At 34.6% G+C, this 13,801-nt stretch overlaps 1 protein-coding gene across 1 annotated transcript; it reads right to left on the minus strand.

Annotated features, from left to right (window-relative positions):
- Positions 1–9,299: 9,299 nt before the first annotated feature.
- On the minus strand, positions 9,300–11,619 carry LOC115990191 (G-type lectin S-receptor-like serine/threonine-protein kinase CES101). Its single transcript, XM_031114041.1, has 3 exons — positions 11,454–11,619; positions 10,466–11,389; positions 9,300–9,439 (listed from the first exon to the last, which is right to left on the minus strand). The coding sequence occupies exons 1-3, from the start codon at positions 11,617–11,619 to the stop codon at positions 9,300–9,302; spliced, it is 1,230 nt and encodes a 409-aa protein (XP_030969901.1).
- Between the last annotated feature and the right edge of the window lie 2,182 nt (positions 11,620–13,801).

Consider the following 13,801-nt stretch of genomic DNA (forward strand, 5'->3'; position numbering starts at 1 on the left):
AGGAATTGAGGTTGATCGAGCTAAAATTGCAACCATAGAAAAACTACCACCTCCAAAGAATGTGAAAGGAATCAAAAGCTTTTTGGGACATGCAGGATTTTATAGAAGATTTATAAAGGATTTTTCTAAACTCTCTAAACCTTTATGTAATCTTCTTGAAAAAAATTCTGCATTTGACTTTGATGATGTTTGTTTGCAGGCCTTTAATGCAATCAAGGAGAAATTGATTTCAGCACCAGTCATGATTGTACCTGATTGGAGTCAACCTTTTGAAGTCATGTGTGATGCAAGTGACTTTGCAATTGGAGCAGTGTTAGGACAAAAGCGAGACAAACTGTTTTGGGTCATATACTATGCAAGCCGGACATTGAATGAAACTCAATTGAATTATACAACAACTGAGAAGGAGATGCTTGCTATGGTGTTTGCTTGTGACAAATTTTGGCCTTACCTCATTCGTACAAAGGTGATAGTGTTCACTGATCATGCAGCACTTCGTTATTTATTTGGCAAGAAGGATGCTAAGCCTAGACTGATTCGTTGGATCCTTCTTCTTCAAGAATTTGATTTGGAAGTTCGAGATAAGAAAGGAAGTGAAAATTTAGTTGTTGACCATCTCTCTCGATTGGAGCAAGAGGAAGTAAGTCCAGATTTAGTGATCCAAGAAGCATTCCCTGATGAGTAGTTGTTTGCATGTGAGATCAAGCTTCCTTCATATGCTGATATTGTAAACTACCTAGCTTGTAAGGTATTGCCACCAGATCTTACTTATCACCAACGTAAGAAGATTTTGCATGATGTGAAATATTATCTTTGGGATGAGCCTTTGCTTTTCAAAAGATGCCCTGATCAAATCATCCGAAGATGTGTGCCAGAAGAGGAGATGCAAGCCATTCTCCATCATTGCCATTCCTCATCATATGGAGGACATTTTGGAGTAACACGAACAGCAGCTAGGGTACTTCAAAGTGGTTTCTTTTGGCCTTCTATTTTTTGTGATAGTTATACTTTGGTGAAAACTTGTGATCGGGGCCAACATATGGGAAATATTTCACTGCGTCAGGAGCTAACGTTGAAAAATATCTTAGAAGTTGAGTTATTTAATGTTTGGGGAATTGATTTTATGGGTCCTTTTCCTGCTTCTTTTGGCTTTGTTTATATCTTGTTGGCAGTTGACTATGTGTCAAAATGGATGGAGACAATTGCAACAACAACAAACGATGCAAAGGTAGTGCTCAAATTTCTGCATAAGAACATATTCACAAGATTTGGCACTCCACAAGCTATTATTAGTGATGAAGGGACCCACTTTTGCAACAAGTTGTTCAACAAACTTCTTTCTAAATATGGTGTGAAGCACAAGATAGCACTTACCTGCCGTCCTCAAACTAATGGCCAAGCTGAAATTTCAAATAGAGAAATCAAGAATATTCTTGAGAAGACGGTCAACACCAATAGGAAGGATTGGGCAAAGAAGCTAGATGATGCTTTATGGGCATACCGTACTGCTTTTAAAACACCTATCAGGATGTCTCCTTATAGATTAGTGTTTAGAAAAGCATGTCATCTCCCTATTGAGTTGGAGCATAAAGCTTATTGGGCTGTAAAGAAGTTCAATTTTGATTTGAAGGCAGCAAGGGAAAAGCGGCTTCTTCAATTGAATGAGATGGATGAGTTCCGAAACGATGCTTATGAAAATGCAAAGTTCTACAAAGAACGGACAAAGAAGTGGCATGACAAACAAATTCTTAGGCATGAGTTTGCTCCAGGACAGCAGGTTTTACTCTTCAATTCACGACTAAAACTCTTCCCAGGCAAGTTAAGATCAAGATGGATAGGTCCTTATACAATTGACAAAGTTTCATCTTTTGGAGCAATAGATTTGAAGGACAAGGCAGGGCACATATTCAAAGTTAATGGACAGAGATTGAAGCACTATTATGGAGAACAAGTGGAGAGGAATTGTGCATTTATTCCTCTTGGAGATCCTAATTGATGAAGATTGAAAAAGTCTGGCTGTAGACTATAAAACAAGCACTTATGGAAGGCAGCCCATAAAACTTTCTTTTATTTATTTTTTTTTTCTTATCATTTTTTTATTTATTTGAATAATTTGGATTTTGATGTTGGTTTATTTTGCAAGAATAAAGAACTAAGAAGGGAGGTCGTTGAACTGAAAGAGAGGCGGCTGAAAATAAAACCAGGGAAGTTTCTTTCCTTTCTTCAATCTTTCTCACTTTTGAATTACAATGAGGACATTGTTTGGTTTGGGTTTGGGGGTGTAAACTCCTATAGTCTTGAGTTGTTGGATTCTCTTATCAAGCATGTATTTGAGTATGATTCAATTCTCTATGACTCTGAAATTTGTGATTAAGGATGGTTTTGAGAAAAATTTTCAAAAAAAATTGCTATTATGTCAGGCAGAGTTTTGTGGGTACCTTGATTTAAATCTTTGTCCTTGTAAATAATTGAGCACATAGTCAATTTTTCTTTACTCCATTTTGCTTATAAAGAGAAGGAGTTGAATTAACTGGGTCAAGTAAGTTCAATCTTGCTTTGCTCTAGAATCAGTTGATAGATCCTTGAGGCGAAATCCTAGCTGATACCAAATATTAGAGAAAGGATCTAGGCAATTTTTTGTCACAACCAAAAGAGCTTTCCCAGCTGTCCTGATTATCACGCCATTATTTCATGGTGTATTTCCATGGTCAACCCGCTTGAGCCTTATTTTACATAAGCCTTTATTTGTTCTTTTAACTACATAAAGCATTCCCGTTCTAAGCCTGAAAAACAATGAATTTACCTTACATTTTGAGAAAATACTTTGGTGGAAATTCACATTTAAAGAGAAAGTGAAAGGTAAGAATCAGAAAAGGGTTAAAGTGGTTGAAAATTTGAAAAGGCTATAGGTGTCAAATTCATGTCCAAAAAAAAAAAAAAAAAAAGTAGAAAGAAAAAAAAAAATCACTCCACTTTTGAGTATAGCAGTAATATTGTCATCATATGAGCATATTGTCAAGAAAGAGCTATGGTGTGAATCCTGTGGAGATCTCTTTTATTGTTCTTTCTACCAAGTATTTTCCCAATTTGCTTTGATTTTCCATATCCAATTCTTTCTTAGCCCTCACCCTGTGGCCTATCATTACAACCTTGATTAAAGACCTTTTGATCTCTAATTTTGGTGTTTGATTACATTAGTGGAGAGGATTTTTGAAAATTGGACTTATAAGGTTAAGTTTTGAGAGAATTCTTCTGATTTCAGTTATTCTACTGTTATCTGAATTTGCTGGTGGTTTGGAGTTAAATTGACTATTTCACACACACACTCAAGGACTTAGCTTTAGGTTGAAGTAAATGCTTAACTCTTGCTTGACAAATTGCTAAATCTTAGATTGATTTTCCTGCCATCTTTGATGTTAAAAGAGTAATTTACTAGTGATGAAATCTAAATTCAGATCATGGCTTGTTGTGTGATGATATTGCTCTATGGGGTCTAGCTGATAGTGTCTAAAGTTGTCTTTTATTTTATTTTCTTTTTGTTTGAGGACAAACAAAGTTCTAAGTTTGGGGGTGTTTGATGACTTGCATAATTTGTAATTTATCACTTCTCAACTTTAAACTTTAGTCTAATTTTATTTATTTTTTGTTGATTTTAGACTTCATTATTGTTATTTAAATCTTATTTCAGATTTGAAGAAAATGAAGATTTACTCAAATAAAGAGACATGAAGTAGCTGAAAAAGGTTTTGAGCTGAAATCTTGGGCTGAAAAAGGGCAATACGTAGTGGCTAAAGGCAGAAAAGAAAGGCAGGAAGAAAAAAACGTTTTGGGCTGAATGTAATATTTTTGGGCTGAACCAGAAAAGAATAAAGCAGAAAAAAGAAGAAGAAAGAGTGGCTGAACTGAAACAAAAACGTTTGGGTTGAAAAGCTGAAAAACATTTGGGCTGAAAAACTGAAAAACGTTTGGGCTTTTTGGGCTATGTTAGGCTGCAACAAGTAAAGGGATGGACTTTAAAAATGTAGGGCAAAAAGAAAAAGCAGAAGGAACGCTGAAGGAGAAAAAGAAGGTAGCCAAAACAGAAAAGAAAGAATGGTGTGCTGAAGCAAAAAGAAAGAGAGGGCTGGAACAGAAAATTTTTCAGCATTTATTTTCTTTCCAATCTTCTCAGAAAAAATTATGGTGAACTCGTTTGTGTTGGATTTAATTTTTAGCATGAACTAAACTTTCTGTATTCTGGGAAAACGATGTAATCTAGTGTCAAACTATGCTTGCTTTTCTATGTTAATTGGAACAAATTCTCTTCATGTTTGTCTGATTTATTCTAAGCTTATTGCTTCTAATTAATTGGCCATTAATTAGATGATTTTAATATTGTGATTTGCTGTCGAAAGAGGGGATTATAGGATAGATCTTGAATATTTCAGCATAGGTAAATATAGAGATTCAAAGACTTGTATGAACCTATGTAGTATTAAAATCGTTGGTCTTAATACTTTCTTGCTTTATTAAATTGCATACTCTTGTGTAAATAATGAACAAGAATGTTTCCAATTGACTATTGAAAAGAGGCTGTTGGATGAGTTTGGAGATTGCTAACAAACAGAGAGAATTAAATTCAATTAGCTAGATAAGTAAAGCATAGTGAGGGATTAGGTGAAATCGATTTCCTAGAAGTTTCTTTCTCATTAAGTTGATTTTCAAGCAACATCTTTATTTTCCTCTATGTATCTTTTATTTAAATTGATTTTATTTTAAATTCCAATTACAAAAACCTTAGTGACTTCTCTAGATAAAATCGAGATTAGCATAGTTTTGGTATTTGTTAGAAGTAAGTTACCAATCCCTGAGGACGATACTCTTCTCATCACTTTACTATAAAACTACGATACTGTGCACTTGTAGTTTTGCACCGTTCAAGGATTCACATGATAGCCAAAGGAAAGATGAGCTTATCACAGGTTATTGTATCCCTATGGACATCTATGATAGAGATGATGAAATGAGAGGGGAAGTCAATGGAGAGGTCCCCTAAGAGGGATAACAAAATTGAGCACGAGGCTCTGTTATGGAGTTATAGTGAGACAGTGGAGTAATAACAAATGTCATCACCATATTAAGAAATTTCGGACCTTTTGCAAAGCCCGAGCATGGGGTGTTTTGACGCTCACCCCACATGGATGGTGTCTCACAGAAGTGAGACAGAAGCTCGTCTTTGGATGCATTCCTCAAACGCTGAAAACTGAGGTAGTCAGGATGCGTAACTCGCGGGACATGTAGTATCTCAGATACAAGATCCGGAGTGACTACGATATGTGTACCTCTGAGTGTCGTAGCAAATTGAGGTATAGAGGTATCGATACCATGCATGTTGAATTAAAACTCCTATATGAACACGATGGGACACCTCAAGGGTATCTCATAAAGAGATTCCCATCCCCGAGTGTGAATGACATCGTGTAGAAGAGTGTTGGAAAAGTTCAATAGAGTCACATGGCGCTTCAAATGAATGCCACATTTAGAAAATTTCTCAAAGAAGTCCTGATGGGCCTTCTCATCATGGAACCGAACGTGAAGAGGGGGAACAGGAAGATCTGAAGAAGATGAAGACCCGGAACGAAAACGGTTCCGAGTCAGATTAGGTTTGTGCTTGGGTGCCATGCACAGTCTATCCGAGAGAGAGAGAGAGAGAGAGAAAACAAAATCACAACAAGAATGAAAAGAAAGAAGAGAAAGAGCACGTATGCATGAAATATGCATGAACATGTGATGTGCTAAAAATAATTGCATCATAGGTTGAAACCTAACCTATCAGCATACATCTAAATCCATGAAACATTGTGAAAATGCTAATGGAATGCAATGCATGATCATTTATCATCAATTAAACAACACCCAACCCAAAAATTTCACAAAAACCTCAAAAACCCTGAAACCTAGGTTTAAAATGCAAGAATGCATGAAAAATGAAGGATTCAGGACACTTACCAAGTGATTTGATCTTGGTAAGGGTCGAAAATGCAGTGGGTGAAGGGATTTTGGTGAGGGAAAAGTGTTAAGAGGGAGAGAAAAGGGTTTTTGTTGAGAAAGAAGAGAGGATAGTGAATTTGATTTTGCATTGAGCATATATATAGAAACTGCAGCTCGATAGATCGAAGTATCTGTGGAGATCTATCAAGTATTAATTCTCGACAGATTTGAATATGTTGAGGTGCTATCGAGGATTTGTTGTTGGCAAAAACACTTCAATGGATTGAGATTCTGTCAAGAATCTATTAGCCAGACAGAAAGTTTCTCTTGATGGATCGAGAAGCTGTAGAGGAGCTATCGAGACAAATTTCAGAAAGCTCGATGGATCGAGTATGCGCTAACTTCTATTGAGAAAGGAAGCCAAAGGGGCTTGATAGATAAGAATCTATCGAGGATTTGTCGAGAAGCTATCGAGCTTGAAGAAAAGGAGTTTTTCAAAGAGACGAAAAACATATAGAGATGAATGCAACAAGCAAGCTACTTAAACATAGATCGAATCAACATGTTAAGCTCTCAAAAACATCTCTCATCTAGAAAATGCAAAGCATTCATAGATCCAAAACACACACACACACACATTAAACAACTCTAACCAATTTTATATTTCAAAAACAAGTCAAGATAGTTTAGTGAGTATACATTAACACATGTTTTCCTTGTGATAGCCAAATCACATTGTACTTGTACATGTATCAAAACTAGCAAAGAATTTGCATGTTATGTGTGTGAAAACATAGCAAGAGTACATAAGTGTCTCATATTATGACGATTTGAGATATGAGAAAATCAATATCACTCACACATAATCATAACTACTTGATGTGGAGTATCACTTTCAACGTACATCTTATAATTCTCACATCTCTTAGAAACACGCCTGCAACCATATTTAAAAGTATTTTGATTCTTTTTGCTTTTGTTTTTCTTTGCATATTTTTTCTTTTGAACATATCATGCATGGGCATATAAGAGAGAGAACAGAAATACCCAAACGAAAGAGAGAATGAGAGCCATAGGGAAAAGAGAGTGGAGGAAGAGTGGCTGACTAGAAGATAGAAAAGAGAAAATATAGTAAAAAATTAGGTAAAAAAAAACATGGATCTACAGTAACCCTTCTACTATTAGAAGGGTACTGTAGTTCCATGCAATTTTTTTTGCAATTTGGCACACTTCATGAAACAATGATTTTGGTGTTTGGTGTGATAAATGCTAAAAATTTAGCATTTGGCTCACCTAATGCCAATGCTCTAATAGAGGGTTGGGTTAGATTGACCCAAAAGTTAAAGCAAGTTGATTCGTTGTTTGACAAAGGGGAAAAAAAAATCTCATTTTACTTATCTAATTCTTATGTAGAATAGAATTTACTATTTAATTTCTGTAATTTATTAATTTTGGTATTTTTATGTAAAATTCGTTATTTTTTGTTTAGGTTAAGGTTATTTATTTCTTTTTTTTAGGTGTTTTTAATGTTTTTTAGCTAAATTAGGGTTTTATATGCTTTCTAGCCGCTTGGGAGTTTCTAGTTGCCTTAGGTTTTGTTTTTACTATTTAAATGTATTGTAACATCCAAAGGCAATTTAATTTTCAAACTATTATCAATAAACACAGACTTTTGTCAATTTTCTTCTTTGTTGGATTTTAGTTTTATCACCTTGTGGATTCAAAGAATCCTTTGTGAATTTGAAATTTACTACTCAGAAACTAATAGTTTGGTTTCTATCCATCATAGAGAGTATCGTGTGTGCTTTATTTAAGCTTCTGCGACATTAAATTCTATCTTTTTTTTCTTTTTTCTTTTAAAATTTACCGCAATTGATAATTTGTCAATCTCTGATCTCCCTCAATCAAGATTGTTTCATACTGGCCATCATTTCTCATTGCATTTAGCCGTCAACCTTGACAATTTCTGAGTTTGTTTCTAATCAAATTTTTTTTATATATTACATTTTAACTTTGTGAAGAAAAGTAATGAAAGTTTATGTAATATAAACAATAGTTTGAAGCTTCAACTACTCATTTATTTTATTGGTTTCAATTTTTTATATCAAATTTTATTTAGTCATATATATTATATAAAAATGACTAAAACAATCTTGCGTAATTTTACTTTATATAAAAAAAATTAATATATAACAGTTTGTTTATAAAATTTTTTTAATATATTTTTAGACTTCATGATTTTCAAAGAGATATTATTGTTTTCTTTTATAACTCTTTAGAACTAGTCAAATACTTAAATACATTATCCGAATGTGTGTAGACTCTCACCGACACACACCAAGAAACTATTGAAAAGAATCCCTGCAGTAGATGTCCATAAGGTCCTTGCTACTTCGGCCATTGACTTAAAAAGTAGCGTCCACGCTATCACGCATCCTGCGTCCCATGGGGCGCGACCCAGAATCCTCTATTGTCATTTTGTGGTAATGTCCATCACATGCATTTTAATTTATATGGGAGAAATGTTCAATTGGGCCGACCGTGCTCCCTACTTTCTACTCACATGGGGGCCCATCCCAAGGATACTTTTTGAAATTACGAAAGAAAAAATGGAACGGAGTGGAGCAACAATGTTACAACGTATGGTGTATACACTAATAAAGTTCCAAGGTCCATAGTCCATAGTCAAAATAGCGTTTCATCAAAGATTGACAGGTCTTCAGCCCCTAAGCCACGTAATTTTGACTACCCAATTCACAAATTAGAATAATTGGAGAGACTACAATTACAATCAATATCAAAATATCGGTTGTCTACGTGCTTATTCTACTTATCTTGAATTATCAAACATCTATTTCTACTTCTACTTCTACTCAACTATATATATATATATATATATATATATATATATATATATAGAACAAATAACTTTTCTACCGTAAGCTTGGTTTAGTGTAATTTTTTTCATTTATTGAAGTTTGGTTTGGTATAACTTTTGTCCTTTATTGAAGTTTGGTTTGGTATAACAAATAGCTTTTCTACCGTAAGCTTGGTTTGTGTATAAATATATATAGAACAAATTACTACATTAAATTTTGTTGTGTAAATAGTAAAAATATTGTAGATGAAACATTCTCATCTTAATACTATATTTCCATTGTCAGTGATTCAGTGATATTAAATGTAGATACAGGTCACGGGTGCAGCAACAGACTTGAAATGTAGTTCGTTGTAGGGTTAAAGTTGAAAGTCTGTTGTGCATGACGCACGCCACACGATGTGCGTTCAGGTTTGATAGCCCTGTTCCCAAAAATTCTGCCTCTAAAAGATCAGAAAAGATCGACCTCGATGGAGCTGTTCGGTTGGGAGCGCGACATGGATTTCAACTTTAACCCTACTGCCACGATGAGCCATATCCACCGCTTGGTCACTTGCGACCTATTTGCCCTCCTGTTTTCTTTAATTTTTGCTACATCCATCGACAAACAAAGTGTTAATGTTCTAGTAGCTATATTATCCATCTATTCATTTTTCCTCTTTTTTTCATTTACAATATGCATCAAGATACATGGACTACTTAGTGCTTTAGAAATCAAAATTATAGAAGAGAGGTAAAATATTTTACTTCGGACTTGAAAAGTAGGGTTTTAAATTTAAGATTCTATCCTCATTTTTAAGTTAGGACATAAAAGGGTGGTAACTGGTAAATTGGTAATGTCTCATCCAAACCTAATATACCCCTACCCACCCATCCACTAATAAGTTATAACCGGCTCAATTAAATAAATGAGTTTAATAGATAAAGACCTATATATTTATATACTTTCTTCTAAGAAAATAGCTATTTATGTACACATTTTAAATGGGTATTATAAAGGTAACTACCGAATTGTTTTTCTTCCATCTAAATATTATTTAAAAAAAATGATTAAAAATACCTTAAAAACCTTCGTAATAACTTAAATACCCCTTATATCTTCAAAATGATCAAAAGAATTGAAACCTCCAAAAACAACAAAATATTCCGAAATATCAGTGATGACCCAAATAAACCCCAAAATTGGATGGTCATTAAAAAAAAAAAACTGCGTAATAATACTGATTGGGTTTGTTTATGTTTTGCTAGTATTTTAGATGTAGAACAAGTAGTCGCAAATCTTTTAACGGGAACCGTTTACAGATTCGGATGATTCAAAATCTACTAAAGATAAAGCTTACGGCTGATATTCAACCTTTTTTTGAGAACAAACATTTCAATTAGTTTAGAAATCATCAACAATGCGTATTTATCTATTTTTTACTATGTCCTCAACAAAATAGTTCATTGATTTAGCTTTTTATATCAAGCAGCCAGGTTACCGATACATGTACATGTAATACATCAATTATATGCATTAATGTTAATAATTAAGTCGACCATGTTTACTCAAAAAAAAGAAAAAAAAAAAGAAAAAAAACAAAAAAAAGAAGGTCGACCATGGAGTAGACTTCTTACCAAATGCTGAAGTAAGGAAGTATATTGTCCGTGCATTAGGATTTGAAAATCCAATAAATCTATCGGTTGTTCTCCAAATCTCACAACCAGTTTGGGCAACCTGATTTGTAGATGCATAAGCAACACAAGAACAATTGTGGAAGCACTTCGCCTCACAATCCTTACGGGTCAGGTTGTCACTTTCATCAAACTTGAATCCATCCTTCATGGAACTGGAAACTGGAGTAAATGTATCATCATGACTCCTGCACTGCGCCTTACATCCGATAATAAACTGGAATAATGTAAACTGATTTGTAAAAAAATTAGTAAAATTACAATCAACTAGAGTGTCAAACTCATCAGAAAGTCTTCCGAAGTAATCTATCTTTAGTGGTCGAATAACTCGTGTTATGTAATTTTCTTCCATGTAATTTTCTTCCACACCAGTGTAATTTAAGTACGTTTCATTCACATTCGATATGTAGTTAAAATTGTAGCCATGCAATGTTAGTCCCATCGAAGTTGAGTTGAAATGCACACTAGGACTAGTCCAATAGAGGCTCTCGCGCCACAAGATGACCAATCGATTAAGGTAAGGTTCCAGAGCAAGGGTAAAGGACCCTGCTGCAGGTACCAGCACGCCTCTCCATGATGTTAGAGACCAAGTATGTCCCGTTTTCCAGTTAACTCCCAGTCTCATTCCTGGCACAAGTGCATGAGTAGGATAATCAAAGCTTTGCCACAATTGTCGCTCTGAAATCGTTTCGCGCAGTACAAAATTACCAGTATCAAGTAGAACAGCACTTGCATTACTTGCTTCTTGGCCGGAATATAGTACAATAGAAAGACTCCCATTGTATGAAATTTTCAAGTTCTCATAATCATCAATGGTAAGACTTCCAGAATTGTTAAAGATTGGAGCATCTCGATTGGCAACCCACACTAAATTTTGAAGGCGAGTATTGTTGTCGTTGAGCCATATTAATTCCTAAGTAGTAGTTGTTACTTTCAAGCGTGAAGAATCCTAGTTTAAAATTTCCTTGAGAAGAAACTAATTCATCCCCATCCTTGAGCTCCTGTCCTTGCAATAATCTGTCTAGCTGGGAAGATGGCCCCAGGAAGAGTAGCAAACAGACAAAACCGAGCATAAGTTTCCGTGATTTGCTTGCCATAACAGACAGACTTTGATTTTCTTTTCTTTTTTGTTAAAAAAACTCAGCTGGATTATGTAGTCCGAGACCAAAATCCAAGGACCTTTTAGAAAATGGACGGAAATTTTTGAAGAAAAGAGCTCGTGAAAGGGAAGTTGTTAGAAGACAAGAAAGAAAAAGATGGAGGAAGGGATGAGGAATTGTGCACCAGCAGAAAGTCTAAACGGTAGAGGAAAGTCTATATAGGGTGGAGGGCCCCGCTACTCATTTCATATCAAAGAGCTCGTGAAAGGGGAGTTGTGAGAAAACAAGAGAGAAAAAGACAGAGGTAGGGATGAGGAATTGTGCACCAGAAAGTCTAAACGGTGGAGGGCCCTGCTACTCATTTCATATCAAGGCAGAAATTATAAGCTAACCTCATGGACTTAGAAGTAAACTTACATTATAAACACAAAAAGAAATGGAAACATTTACAATTTTTGTGTATTTATGTACTGTAAGTTTATATTGCAACTACAATATAAACATATAGAGGTATAATCACCAAAAAAGTTACTAAAACAATATTATTTCAGTGCTTGACGGCTCAATGTATAAGACAAGTGAGTCCAAGGTCCCAAATAAAAAAGATTTCCAAATTTACATTGTAGGAGCACAATTTGTAACAACTCCAAGATAAAATTGGACTCGTAAGTAAAAAGGCCTCCCACAATATCATTTGTAGAGAGTGGGCTTCAAAGGTATGGTTTGGGCATAGGTGAGTGGTTTTAATCGTAGTTCCTGCGGGGAATACTACATGGGCGAGCTTGGCCTTCCTAGCCAAAACTCCCTGGTGGCCAGCCCCCCCCTTCATCTTTGTTTGTTTCGCCTTTTATACTGGGGTCCTATTCCCCTTTTTTGTGTCCACGTGTTGATTTCTACTTTTGGGGTGCAGGCCTGTCCAGTCGACCCATACTTAGAGTGGTTGGGAGTTGCTGGAAAGGCGTATGGACATAGGCATGGATTTGTCAGACGCTGAATTTCGTGTTACTGTGTTGGCTGCTTTTTTCCTGGCCCTGCCCACTACACTCGGCTTGTTCCTTTCTTTGGGCATTTAATGAAGTGCCGAGGAGGAGGTCGTCCTCGGCAATGGCCCTCCTCGGCTTGGGCTGTGGTCCTTAAGATAAACTGGGCCTGGGCCGGGGCTACACTTTCTTTGGCCCCACATACATAATAAAATATCTATTTATTTAAGAAAATATTAATTAGGCCCTAATATTAATTAACCAATAAATAAAAGTATTTTTTTCAAAGAAAAACAAGGCCCTCAAATTTTTTTTTTTTAAAGATATATTTTTATGTGGTAAGATATTAATTAGAACCCAAATATTAATCGGAAAATAATAAAAAAAAATTGTCAAAGAAAAATTAAAAAAAAAAAAAAATTTCTTTGAATGTCTGTAACTAACTGTTGTTGTTGAGGTTGGGCTGACGTTGAGTCTGCTCCTTCAAGTGTCTTCTCTAATAAAAACTACGTTTCTTGTTTTACTTTGCTTTTTTTTTTTTTTTGGTTCATTTTCTTAGAGTAGCATAGGTTTTATAAAACAAAGCGCCTAAAAGGTAATTACATATCACTACATTTCATAGTTATCTATTACATTTTTTATTTTTAAAATAACTTTCCAAATTCAATTTCTTTGTTTCTTTATGAGATGATCCACGCCCAAAAATTCAATGTAGCATATAATATCCTAGACGTTAACCAAAAAAAAAAAAAAAAAAAATTCGAATTATAATTTCATTAGATTTTCCAATCACATAATTTTTAGTAAATTAGCCATAAAATCAATTGGAAAAAAAATGTTAGCTAAACTTTAAAAAAAAGACTTAGAAGAAAATGAAGATAATAATGATGTGGATGAAAGGATTAGGGGATTAGCCATAAAATCAATTGAAAGAAAATATTAACAAAACTTGAAAACAAAATCTTAATTAATAGTTTTACATCTCTAAAAGTAAAAAAAGTCATACAAATGAAAAATATATATCAAAAGTTAAATAACATTTTTAATTAATATTTAAATATATGAAAGAGGCCCACTTAGTATTATCGTCTTATTAGGCTCCCATAAAACATTGAGTCGGCACTGTTTCAAGGTGATATAGATTCATGGGTAAAACTTATCATTGAAAATCAGCTTGCAAAGAGAGTGTGCCCAAGAGT

This window comes from Quercus lobata, chromosome 5, assembly GCF_001633185.2.
Source record: "Quercus lobata isolate SW786 chromosome 5, ValleyOak3.0 Primary Assembly, whole genome shotgun sequence".
In the NCBI taxonomy this organism is placed as follows: domain Eukaryota; kingdom Viridiplantae; phylum Streptophyta; class Magnoliopsida; order Fagales; family Fagaceae; genus Quercus; species Quercus lobata.

Coding starts and splice junctions, on each gene's coding strand:
- LOC115990191 (XM_031114041.1), bottom strand. CDS start 11,619: ATGGCAAGCAAATCACGGAAACTTATGCTCGGTTTTGTCTGTTTGCTA. Junction 11,390..11,453: donor AGGATTCTTCACGCTTGAAA/GTAACAACTACT, acceptor TTCAAAATTTAG/TGTGGGTTGCCAATCGAGAT. Junction 9,440..10,465: donor CTTCCTTACTTCAGCATTTG/GTAAGAAGTCTA, acceptor CGATGGATGTAG/CAAAAATTAAAGAAAACAGG.